The sequence below is a fragment of the Taeniopygia guttata genome, chromosome 2 (assembly GCF_048771995.1).
Source record: "Taeniopygia guttata chromosome 2, bTaeGut7.mat, whole genome shotgun sequence".
Classification (NCBI taxonomy): domain Eukaryota; kingdom Metazoa; phylum Chordata; class Aves; order Passeriformes; family Estrildidae; genus Taeniopygia; species Taeniopygia guttata.
This window is the reverse complement of record NC_133026.1, coordinates 83,177,079-83,189,527: the sequence shown is the minus strand read 5'-3', so window position 1 is coordinate 83,189,527 and position 12,449 is coordinate 83,177,079. Positions and strand designations below refer to the sequence as shown.

At 35.6% G+C, this 12,449-nt stretch overlaps 1 protein-coding gene across 16 annotated transcripts in view; it reads left to right on the top strand.

Annotated features, from left to right (window-relative positions):
* COBL (cordon-bleu WH2 repeat protein) overlaps positions 1-12,449 on the top strand; it is a 164,988-nt gene that overhangs the window by 80,314 nt on the left and 72,225 nt on the right. For all 16 annotated transcript variants that reach the window (XM_072924368.1, XM_072924361.1, XM_030265750.4 and 13 more), the window contains one exon: positions 10,263-10,463. In XM_072924368.1, coding sequence (XP_072780469.1) covers positions 10,263-10,463 — 201 coding nt within the window. The remainder of the gene's footprint in view (positions 1-10,262; positions 10,464-12,449) is intronic.

Here is a 12,449-nt window from a genome sequence, read left to right as displayed (position 1 = left end):
GAAAGTTTTTCAGGATTCATCATTCATATGTTTTGCCTCTGGAAAACTTGTATAAGGACAACACTTTCATTGTATAAGAAAACACTTTCTAATTCAAATAGAATAAACATATTTTCAGTAAAACACAGAAATTATTTCTCCAAAACCAAACAAATCCACACCCAAAGCCCTCATGCCAGGAATTATTCCATTCATAATTCTGGTCACCATAAAAATTGACTATGCAGACATTACAGCAGATATTTCTAAAATTGTATGTTTTATGTAAACTTTCCATCTTCTCCTCCAGCATAAATTGGCATATCTACAATGAAAATATATTGAAGATGACCAAGTCTAGTGGTTTAATAGTTTCTATATGTTAAAAGAATTTGCAGATAATAACTTCTGCGATAGTTTTTAAAATATTTTTTATTTCAGGAGGACATATATTTCAGATTTGACAACTCCTATCTTCCATGAACTAAAAACATTGGCTGGTTGATTTAAAAGAATTAGTAATTCAAGAGAAAATCAGTTAATATTGCAATGATTAATTAATTTTTCTCAAGACTTTTGATTCATTTTTGGTTATTTATGGTTGATGACTACTTAACACCAGTGGAAAAATGTCTCTCTTTTTTTCTGTTTTCAGTCTTTGACCTTTTGAACTCCCTGTTTCCTGAAGTCTGTTGCCAGTCCATTAGTAAAAGCTCATTTTGACTTTTGGCTTGGTTGTTCGACACTATTGGGTTGAGCTAATCTATTTTCATGTAGTGCAAAAGTATAAGTGAAAGGAGAAACCAACTTTTTAAGCTTACAAAAATGTGGATTTTTCCATCCTCAGTCTTCCAAGATTGCTCTCACTCTATCTGCTAATGCCCTTCCAAGACAAAGTGCAAATAGCCTCTTTTCTAATGTTCTTCCCTTGTTTTACTTCCAGCTTAGTATTTTTCTATCTTCTTTCTATACTGGGATTGAACTGAATTTTGGAGTCCATGTGAATTTTCCCCTTTAATTCTTTTTTCAGGTTTCTTTAAAATGTGCTTTTCTATTTCTGTCTATTGTTGATTTTTGGACCTTTGTTCGTAGGTTTCAAAATATTTCTTTTGTTATTTTCTTCCATTTTGCTTCATTTCCATGTCTTACTATGTATTAAAGCCCTACCATAGAAATATTTATCACACATTCACAAATTTGTATATATTAATTCCTTTCTTCTTCAGTGCTAAATCTTCTAGTTTCAGTTTTGTTCATTTGACTTTTCCCCCACTGCCTTCATGACAAACGAACATGAACATCACCATTTTTCTAGGCCAGTATATGGACAGTCATGGTGTTTTCTTACAAAATATGATTTATCTCCTACACAGCCTCCTTAGTTCATTGTTCCTTCCCCAGGATGGAAGGAGCATCCTTCCTCTTATCATCACATTCACTGAACTCTTCTGTTTTTTGCAATGTTCCTCTCCTTTTCCAGACTTTCATTCTCTGAATTTCTTGAAGTACTTAGTTTTTTGTCAAATCTCATTAACATGTTCACTTTATTTTTTGCCACAGTTACTGTTTTTGTTCCCATCCTCACTTCATGGGTTCTTTTCTACTTCTTTCACATCTGCTTTTATTCCACTTGGACAAATACCCAAAAGGAGACTTGTAATGTTTTCCACATTTTTTCTTATTTCCTTTTATGATTCACCAATTATTTTATAATTCCCTGCACATCTCTCATTACAAGCATGTAGCTATCAAAAAAAAAAAAAGGTATCAAAAAAAAAAAAAGAATAGCTGAATTTGTTGACTAGCTTATGTTGGATATTCCTTTCTGGAACTCTTTTGAAATTATTATTTCTTCCCATCATGTATTTTTGACAATTATGAAATATCTATTTTCAAAATACGGTGGCTTTTTATAGGCTGACATATTTTGACAGTGCATTGTGACAAAAAGTGTTGGACTTCTGGAAGATAAGTTTTTATCAGTCTAGCCAGAAAGATGTAAATAAACTCCAAGAGGGTACATTTTAGATGTCAATTGATTCTGGTATTTTCCCAAAATTATATTAAAAGAAAGAAGGAAAAGGAAAAAAAAGAGAGCATTCCATGAAATGAGACACAAAGTTGTCCACAGACTTCTGGAAGTCAAGATAAATCATTTTACAGTTGTATGGAGTGCAAACAAATGTTACCCTAAGCATCTCGTGGCATCCCAGACTGTCATCTGCAGTTCAGCTTAATTTTGGAATTCACTTCAGATTGTGCCTGCTGCCTGCACTCCCTATCCCCTGAGTAATGGATAGCAATGTTTCCTTTATAGTGCCAACGACCATAGGAACATTTATGCCAAAATGTTTTCCGTGCCATGATAATGATGATTTTTTCTTACTAGGATTTACATGCACAAAACAAAAGCAAAAGTATTTGCATTTTAGGAGTATTTTAATACATCTTGCATCCAGAAAGTTAAAAAAGATCCCACATGCTTTGTGTGCTGTCAATCAGCCTGATGGTCTCAGCTGCAGAGCACCATAAGGGCAAAAAGGAGGTTGGCATGTTTTGGAAGCTTGTCCATATATATTCATGTTTTCTCTGAACATGTGCAGCACTATAAAATGGCATTTTAAGGGACTGGACACACATGTGCTGAAGCCTGTTTCATGGATGTAATTGGATTTATACCAATGTTGAAGTACCTCCCAAAAGTTTGGTGTCTCATCATCTTTAACTGCATTTGTGTAAATTGAGAATCTGGAGAGTAGTGGAATATTAAGTGTAAAACATGTTGGTTTGTATGATGTTCAGCTGAGGTTTGCTGTTTTGAACATATTGTTCCTTGCTTTGCTGATCACATTTGTGCAGAAAAGATTGTTTAGCAGTCTAAGTTTCTTTCACTTGTGGCTAAATATCTTCATATTTTAGCAAAATAATGTTTTGCTCCACAGAACACACAGTAATATAAATTAAATTAATTATACATTACAAAGATTTATAGCAAATGTGTATTCACTCCATCCACTTGAGTGACTTGTCAATGCTTACAGCTCTGAATCAAAGAATCTCTTCTTTTTAAGAAGTTCCTCAGCTGTATTTCACAAGGGTCACAGGATACGAGCTTGGTGGTTACAGCAATAAGTTCAGTGTCCAGACAGATAGGAGAGAACACAAAGGATTTATATGTGTGTGCCTTCCAAACACCCATTTATACAATTGGGTCTTCCTATTAGTACCAGGCGGTATTCTATATTGAGACATGGCTACTGTCTTCTGTCAAGAAAGATTATTTTTTGCTAATTCTGTTGGGATGCTACTTTTTTTTAAAAATATGAATGTGTTTGAAACACACTGTCACTTACAGAAGAGGTGAGACAGAGGAAAGACAAAATTGTAAATAAAGTTAGCTTGTCTTCCCATTTCTGCATCTATTGCTGCAATGGAAAAAAAATTATTGCATCCATTTCTCTTGATATCGATTGACTTTTTCAGATTGACATGAATGAATTTGGGTAGTAGTAATAGACAAAGGTTTTATTAAGCATGAAATGTATTCCGACTTGAGAAAATCTGAAAAGTAAAACAGGAAGCAGGACAATTTATTTGGAGGAAATACATTGAATTTTAAATCACAAGAAGAGATTTAAGAGCTTCAATTCTCAAAGCATTGAGGAATTCTCAAAGCATTGATCTGTCATAAAATCCTGAAAAAATATAACTGACTTGACAATCTCTGAGCTGCTTGATTAATACACATTGTTGAATTCTTAGACTTGTATTCCACTGCTTCATATGTGCCATGGTAGTTCCTTTACTTTTGGAGAACTCTGATTAAATTTGTGATCTCAGACTGGCAGAACACTGAGGGAGGTGGCAGTAGTGGGTGATGCTGCATCTGCTTTTTTCACTTGCAAGACTTTACAGACATGTTTACTGTTTAGCTGGAATTAATGTATTCCCAATCCATGTTTTCTGACCTCGTAATGATTTAGTAAAAAGTTCATATTCCTCAACTTCGAAATATAATATTTGACAGTTCATTAGGAAAAGCAAGCAGCTTACATGTGGCTTCTTACCTGTGGGTTTTGCCATATTCATTTAGTATTCATGTGATTTTCAAATGGAAACTGAGTTTTGAATATTACTTCATTTCTTTTATATATACAAGGCACAAGTATAACAAAAACTAAAAAAGGTTCTTGGAAGCAATTTCTGGGTGTGCACCCTTGTTGTCCTCAGTGTAGTGCAAGGGGCTAGAGTTAATACCCGTATTTGTTCCCTACTGAAAAATTCACAGCGAATCTAAACCCTTGGTGTGTTTTGGAAAACATTTTTCCTGGAGTCTTCCATTTTTCTAGTTCCTTTCATTGGGTGGTGTTTTTTTCATCTTTTCTACTGGAAAAGAAGTTGGGCGTGACAGGAGTGTCAAAGTAAACATAAATCAGTAGGAGCTGGAAACCAAGGTTGTACTCTTAGCTGTGGAGACACTTTCATCACGTGAGTTTACCTAAGTGAAGACAAGAAGTAATCAGATAAGCTTCTAGGAAGGGAAGTTATGGTTAAGGTACAAGGAAAATAAAAATTATAAAGACAATTAAGACGAAAAACAGCATAATTGCAGATGGTGTGGACCTGTGTCATAGGAAAATTTTATTAACCTCCACAGTGACATATAGGTAGATTGGTCCCTTTAGCACTGGGAGATAAAATGGATGATTTTTAATGGGAGGTGATGCATTACACCTGCACTGGCACTGCTAGGATTTCTGATCAAAAAACTCTGTATTAAAACAAGAGGAATGTGGTCAGCCACGCTGAGGGAGAGCTGGCAGGGGCACAGGAGACAGAATGTTATCGGACATCTCCGGTTCTGGTTGTCTAAGTTCTGGTGTCTACCAAATGGGCCCTGCCCACAAGATCTGGAACTGCTATCTAGATGCTCTGATAAATTCTTACAAGTGTAAGGTAGCACTAGCTGTATAGACTTCAAAGTATAATCAAAACTTTTACAGTAAGAACTTGAGAGCTTACTTGCCAGGTATATAAAATCAACACAGTGTAGCCTCTGTAAAAAACTGTTGTGGGAAAGAAATAGTTGCTTCTCTTTTATTATTGTTGTGTGGGACCAGATAGTTTCCTACCAATAGTAAAATGCAGCAAGATAAAAAAGCAGCATAAAGTGAATTGCATTTTTTTTTCTTTTTCAGTTCAGAACAGGAAAAGGTTAACTTTTTTTTCCTTCTGACTGCAGACTGTTAGCACAAGTGCTTCAGGGAGTCCAAAAAAAAAAAAAAAACTGTATTCAGTGTGGCTGGTTAAAAAGGAAAATCTGAGTAATTGTAATTTTTTTGTTTGGTTTGGTTTTTTAAACTGTGTCTCCCAGCAATGTCATGACTGCAGTATTATGCTTTAGTTTTGAAGCGGGATCTTGGATTAATTCAGCTTCTGTGTTGTTAGTTTTGGTGAAAATTTAGTGTAATATCAGTGTCATGTCAGGGAAAGCAGCTTCTAAGTTCACTTTGTGCAGTAGGTCTGTCTGGCATTTTATATGGCCAATTGTAATCTGTTGTGGTATCATTCAGCTAATGAATAAAAGTTTGCATTAATAGAGTTTAAATGTCTAACAGGCATAAATATTCTTGCTGTCACTGAATAGATGGATTTGTTTGCCTTGCCTGCTGTAAATCTTACCTTTCATATTTACCCATAATATATTTGCAAAACAAAAAACAAAAACCAAACTATATCCTTTATGATAATTTTATTTTTTGTCTCTATTTTGGAAAAAATAAACCCCTTTTTGCTAATACATCTGCTACTTTGAGTGCATTAAAACAGTTCCATTGATTACTTCTGATTTAAAAACTTCTGAGAAGGAAGTTGCATAACAAGACTGGGAGCTCAAATATGTGAGTTTTGGCAAAGAGCTGCGGAAGAAAGGCTTGTCTGTAACAACCTTGCAAGAAAAGAGCTTGACATTTTGAAAAATTTTTATTGACCGGTGTGAACAGGGAAGAGGAAGTCAAATCACTCTCACAGGCAATCTGCAGCCTCTTCCTTGCTGACCTTTAAATGCCACTTAGTGTCATCAGAAAGTCAAGGAAATGCTTATAATAGGGCTTTGGGAAAGAAAGTTTTATATATAAGGGACATATTTTAAAAAACAATCATAAGCTGATTTCCATTTTTATACACATCTGGTTTTGTAAAGCAATTCTCACAGCAGTACAGTTAGATTTTTAATAGATTACTCTTACCTTTATTTATATATGACTTTAAAATTTTCCAATTATCAGTAAGATACCAGAACTTCTTTTTATCTTGAAAAGGAGGTAGTTTGAAAAAGATAGTTTACCATTTCATTCTAGGTTGATGACCTAGGAACAGAGACTGGCCTCAGCTTAAGGCTCTTAGTCTATCTTGTGAGTTCAGCAGGTATGGGACTTTAGAAGTCCTGTAGAAAGCTGACTGCTTGGTGTCTTCTGAAAATGAGAGTGGTATGCATACTTCACCAGGTTACTCTTAGCCTTCCTACTTCTGTGTTTTTAGCAGTCCTTATTGCCCTGCAAAAATGTCTTTGATAGCTAAATTTCAATTAGAAGAACTAGTCAGAAAAAAAAAAAATTAAAATTAAATTGCTGAACTCCAAAAGAACCACCTTATACATTAGGAAAAAAACAGGAAGTTCCTTGGGTTTCAGAAGTTTAATGAGAGGGGGAAAAAAACTATCTGGCAAGTTTAACACGAAATGGTGATGACATAGGATGGCGCCGTAGGTTGGTACGGCAGTTGTTTCTTGCCTCGTTCTGATATCTGCTTCATGGCACTGAAATGGACTCTAATCCACCCCTAATCCAGTCTAACCTGACTGCAGACCTATGCTGGTCTATCTGGTTTTGTATTGGATTTGCTTTAATTTGGGGGAAAAATCAACCCCAAACCAAACTCTTTCTTTTTCTTTCTAGTTCACATTAATTAATTGCTGTTTGAACTGATAGCAAAGTACTCCAACACTAGTGGCTTAACAAAGACTGTGATTTTGCAAGTTGAGAGACATTTTTGAAAGCTCTTTATATAATTAGTTTCCATGACTTTTCTTTTATTAATTGATTCTTTTTTTCTTTTTTTTTTTTCTTATGAAGCACATGATTCACATTGGAAACTAATCAGAGTATTCATGCTAACCTGTTTGTCAAATGAAACAGAGGATAAGAGCTGACTTTTTTTAGCCAGTAACATTGGCTTTGATTCCTGAGCTTGGCTTTCCTCACTTAGACTGCTGTAATTTGAGTAATTCAATCGGTTCTTTGACAACAAATTAGAAAAACAAGAAATGAGAGATGGTTAGAGTATTTGGCATGTAGATATCATGTCCCTGCAATTTTTCCTGATTCATGTTGTATGCTCTTAATAGTTGCCTTGCTAAACTGCCTGAAAAACAAACCTCCAAAATCCCATGATTTGGAAAGAAACTGTATTGCATCTAACCCAACATAGAATATAAAATCTGAGTTATGTGTTCTCTCTCGGCATTAGTTTTAAAGAAAAAGACAAGTCATGACATAATAATTTGTGTCAGTGTTTTGTGTCCAGTGTTGTTTTTTTTCTCTTAAAGCTAATGACAGTGACTACACATACGGGAGAATTTGAAGGTCTGACTCCAGTTAGGCAAAGCTCGTTTTGCTGCATGAGAGGGCTTTCAAAACTGTCCTCACTCCATTCCCCTCGAAGCTCTGACAAGTTTTTGTTTTAGGGCAAGTGTATTTACATGAGCATTCTTGAAATGCTCAGTAATGGAATAACGGGCTGGATATAAAAATTGGACTTGGAAAAAAAACACAGATGAATTTGCAAGGTTCATGTTTTTTTCTATCATTCAAGTCTTTTTATTAAAAACTTCTTACAGTGTCATGGAAATATTACCTTTTTATTCCCCCATGTATCTTCTGTTAGGAAATCCAAGCTTAAAAATAGGATAAAACAGCTTTAAATTGTTTAGTTGTTCGTCGCCGTATCCCTTCCCAATGACCTGTAGTTTGGAAAAGGATTCTGGTTGCTCTTCAGCCACAAGATCTTGAGATAAAATTAAACATTCATTTTAAACTGGTTATGGCCTATCGTCTTACTAGTACTCTGCATTTGTAGTGCAAGGAGGGGAGTCTTAGGGGTTTTTTTCTTATTTTCATACAGCTTTGTCTAAAATTTCTCCACCCTTTTATCTAGAAGGCTAAAGAATTAATAGAATCAAGGTATACCTGCAGAAGCCACTTTGAAGTTGTTTTGTTCAGTTGTTGGATAAATGTGAAAAGAGGAATCTACATTTCACTCCATGAACCCATCATTTCTCTAAGAAAAAAGAAACTTTATTTGATAGGGCCTTGTACAGTATGCAGTGATAATGACTTAAAGCTTTTAGCTTACAGCTGAGATCATTATTTTATCCACTGTCCAATATACAGTGCCAAGACAAGACCACTTTTCTATAATATTATACCTAATCTTTTAAACAATATCTTCTACTTCAACTTTTTTTCTTAACTTCCTAGAAGGGTAAAGATACTATTGATGCAATTCAATTCAGAGAAATTGGTGATGAAAAAGATGCGGCCAACACTGCTTTCAGTCAGAGAAGATTAGTATCATACTCCCCTTGTGCCAAATACGTTATTCCAAGATGAAGTGTGCTGTGCAGTGTGCAGCATAAAAGTTAACACAGGCATCTAGGTCAGCAATTGCCACCACACACACAGTAAATGCAGGACAAGGCACAAATCTGTTTGCATCTCAGTTGCTTTCTCAGGAATCTACAGAACATGGAAATTTCCCAGGCAGTAAAGGAGCCTGTATTATACATATTTTTACATTGCTTTTTTTTTTTTTTTTTTTAGCTCTTTATGCTTTATCAGTGCTTCCTCAGTGGTCCTAAAACTAAATGAATTGAGTAATCTTACTGCCCTGTGTTTTTAATTTTTACCTAAGCTTGCAGTTGGCACTCGTGGAAAGAATTTATCTTTCTTTTTTTGAAAGTAATGGCATTTGAGGTGGCCTTTAAGTTTTCTGCCAGTATGTATTCTGTGGTTTTGGACTAAATTCCACCAGAGAGCTGCGACGGGAGAGTTTTGCAATTGTGGTAGCATATTCTGTTGTGATAAGAACAGTGTTATCAACCATGCTCATCAGCCTGTGTTTCCAGAAGAGCTATTCAGCTCCAGGTCATGGTGTAGTGGTATCCGTGGTGATTCCACAGAAGATATTTCTGGGAAGTAGTTACAGTCAAATAACTTAATTAAAAAGTAAAATCTTCAGTTTAATATGGAAGGTTCTGTTAATTAAAAAAAGGAGAAGGTGACTCAGATTTTGAGGGAAAAGTTTTTGCAAGATTTTTTGTTAGCAGAGTAAAAAAAAAGGTATTGAATTTACGAGTAAAAACTAAAGTTAAAATGCTCATTTTCAAGGAATCCTAGTTATAATCTTTTGTATTTGCAGATTTGCTATTATGTGAGTGGATATGTTTCTGTTTGTATGTTAATATAAAAATGTATTAAGTTTCTGAAGTCCATTAAAATTTTCCCAGTGATTTTATTGAGTTTTCAATGAGAACTAAAGTAATTTTTAGCAGTAAGGAATTACTGAAGTAATTTTGTGTTTCTCCTTTTATCTGGGCCTGTTAGAATCCAGAGTGGTGCCTGTCAGTAGGACTTCTTTTTACCAAGTTAAATGATTGTTTTCAGTAAGCTGTAAGTGATTATGCGTGATTGTGCATGTAAATTGGAAATCATTTAATGGTAGCAGAATTTCTCTCATGTAAATTTGCAGAGAAGGCTCAGGTGAATCAGGCAGATTGATAACAAAATAGACCAGCCTGAGACACTGACAGCCTTTTATTAATACAGTGTTCTCATTTAAGAGTAAATCTTTCTTCCAGAAACATGTAACACTTGTAATTTAAATGCAACTGCAAATGCATTTGGATAACTGTAATTATGAGTCTTGATGTGAACTTCATATTTTAAATAGCAAGCAGCAGCAGTGTTCCCATCAATACTACTGTTAAACCGCAGTAGGTGCTTATCGTGCCTCCTGTCTTATTAATACTGCCTGTAAGCTTTGTTCCAGTTGACCTTTGGAAGTTTCCAAAAGTTAGAGTTTGCAATTCAGCAGGTTTGGCAGAGGAACATACATGATTATTCATATCATTGTTTAAACGGTAACCAGATGTGTCTTGTTTTTCTTCTTTCTTTCCCATTGTTTTCAAAGAGTGATGTTAATCCAAGATGTTAATCCATTTACAGGGTTTTTCCACAGCACCAAATTCCCCTTCGGTGAATTCTCGTTCCAGTAGCCTGGGTTCATCACAGTCCCTTGGTAACATCTCTGGAATGACAGCAAACCCAGAAGTGAAAAAGCGCAGAGCACCTCCTCCACCAGTTGCAACACCAGTATTGCCGAATGCGAATGCGGAGTTGAGGGGACAAGAGAGGACAGCAGCACAGGTAACAGTGACACTGCTGAATGGGCCCCTTTGTTTGCTGTGCTGGGTACCATCCATTCATTCAGCAGTCCTAAAGCCGTTCACAGGTATTTTGGTTAGCCGTTAGCTACAGCTGACCAAAAATCCTTACAAGATAAAATTATCAAAAATCTTAGTGTTTTGTACACATTTACTGAGCTCTCTTGGGACTGCCATGAGCCTTCTGCCCTTTCAAGAATCATCCTAAATCAGAAAAGTTTTGTGAAGCAATGCTAAGTAAATGAGAGTAAAGAAAAGGTAATGCAGAAAAGCTGGAAATGGTATAAGGCATTCTTACTGACCAGGGCAGTCCTGGAGAACGGGTGAAATTTCTAATGAAAGACAAAAACCTTCAGCATACTGTTTTGTCCAGATACTTGTCAAGCTATCACCTGTATCCCTGTTTCTAGTGCTGCCATGGGATACCAGAATATCTACTCTGTTTTCTGAGTGACTAGGTGACCTTTTAAAGCAGTGCTCTGGTTTTGTTTTTGTAAAAGGTCACTGTTCCGCAGTACATTATTGAGAATTAAACAGAAATGGGGGAAAACATTTCTGAGGGCCTAAGTCTTTGAAAAGGATAGAGTTAAGGGAAGCAAAAATTGCTCTTGCTTTTATAGTGGCACTCAGGCGTGTGTTACTAAACCTGCACAAGCATATGAAGTCTTCTGGTTCCACCAGCAACTAATAGTATTGTAGTCTAAATGTAAACTGTAGAAATCAGTATGTAAAGTTATATATGGATGCCAAAGAACAGTGCAAGGAACCAATGTCACCAAAGCTATGTAAAATGGACTGACTCTTACCTGCTTAGGGCTTGTCACCTCTACAGCAAACTGATCTTTGGAAAGCAAACTGTCCTAGTGCAAAATGGAGTCAGAAAGGAATCTTTGAGTTCAGAGGAAGAGGAGAGGAGCCTGATGCTCACTCTCATTCCCTGTCACTCTCTTATTTATCTGCATTAAAACATATGTTAAATACCTTATCAAGTGAAGCATTCGGTAAGAAAAATTGATGCACACTCTTGGTAAAGGATTTTATATTCCCATTCTTAGGTTATCTATGTGATTGCTGGAATGCAGCAGTGTTTCATCTTTCACAATTGGAATAGATGCCTTTGAAATAGCACTCATTTGTTGACACAGTTGAGGAGAAATAATAGAATTTTCCTAGCAACACTTGTGCATTTTTTCCTTGAAATTTCCTTTTGAAATTGCTATGTGAATATATTTATGAGGTTTCTTGCATCCCACAGAGTTCTGAGTTTAGGGTAAATAGCTCTTCTCATACAAAAATACTATGGCATTTTGACTCCTAAATTTATACAAGTATGGTAATCCCAGACTACATTATTCTGCCATTCTCTCTGGCTCATCTCCCTGCAGTATGGCATTGAGATTCTAAATTGTGATGTACAATAACATTGCAAATCTAAACTATCCTTAAACATACTAACATTTCTATTTTCAGCATTGTTGCAAATAGGTTAAAATGCTGGTTTTCTGAAGCCATTGGTAGAAAAGTCTGTATTTTATTTTTTGCAAGTAGCATACAATACAGTATCAACTTTGGATTCTCTTAGTCTGAAAGAAAATTATGGTGAAGAAGGGAAGCAGATGAAGGTTGCGTCAGAGGATTTTCCATAACAAAGTTCATATTGGGCAATAGAAATGTCCTTTGTAGCTGAAAAAGTCAGTGGAGACTGCATTAGGGTGCTAGAATATATTTGGCTGCATTTGTTAAGTAAAGGACATTTTTCTGGAAACAATGGCATAGGTCAAAAAGTTAGAAAGTTATGTTGAGTTTTGAAAGCTCCCAGGCTGAAAGTTGCTCAAAGGCTGCCATGTAATTTTAACAGGAATGGAATAGAATTGAAATAAAGCACAAGTGCCATGAAGCTATCAAAAACTGAGGGAAGAAATTAATTATTCAGTATTATGGGGCAAAGTAGCAACGGAGGTATTGTTTA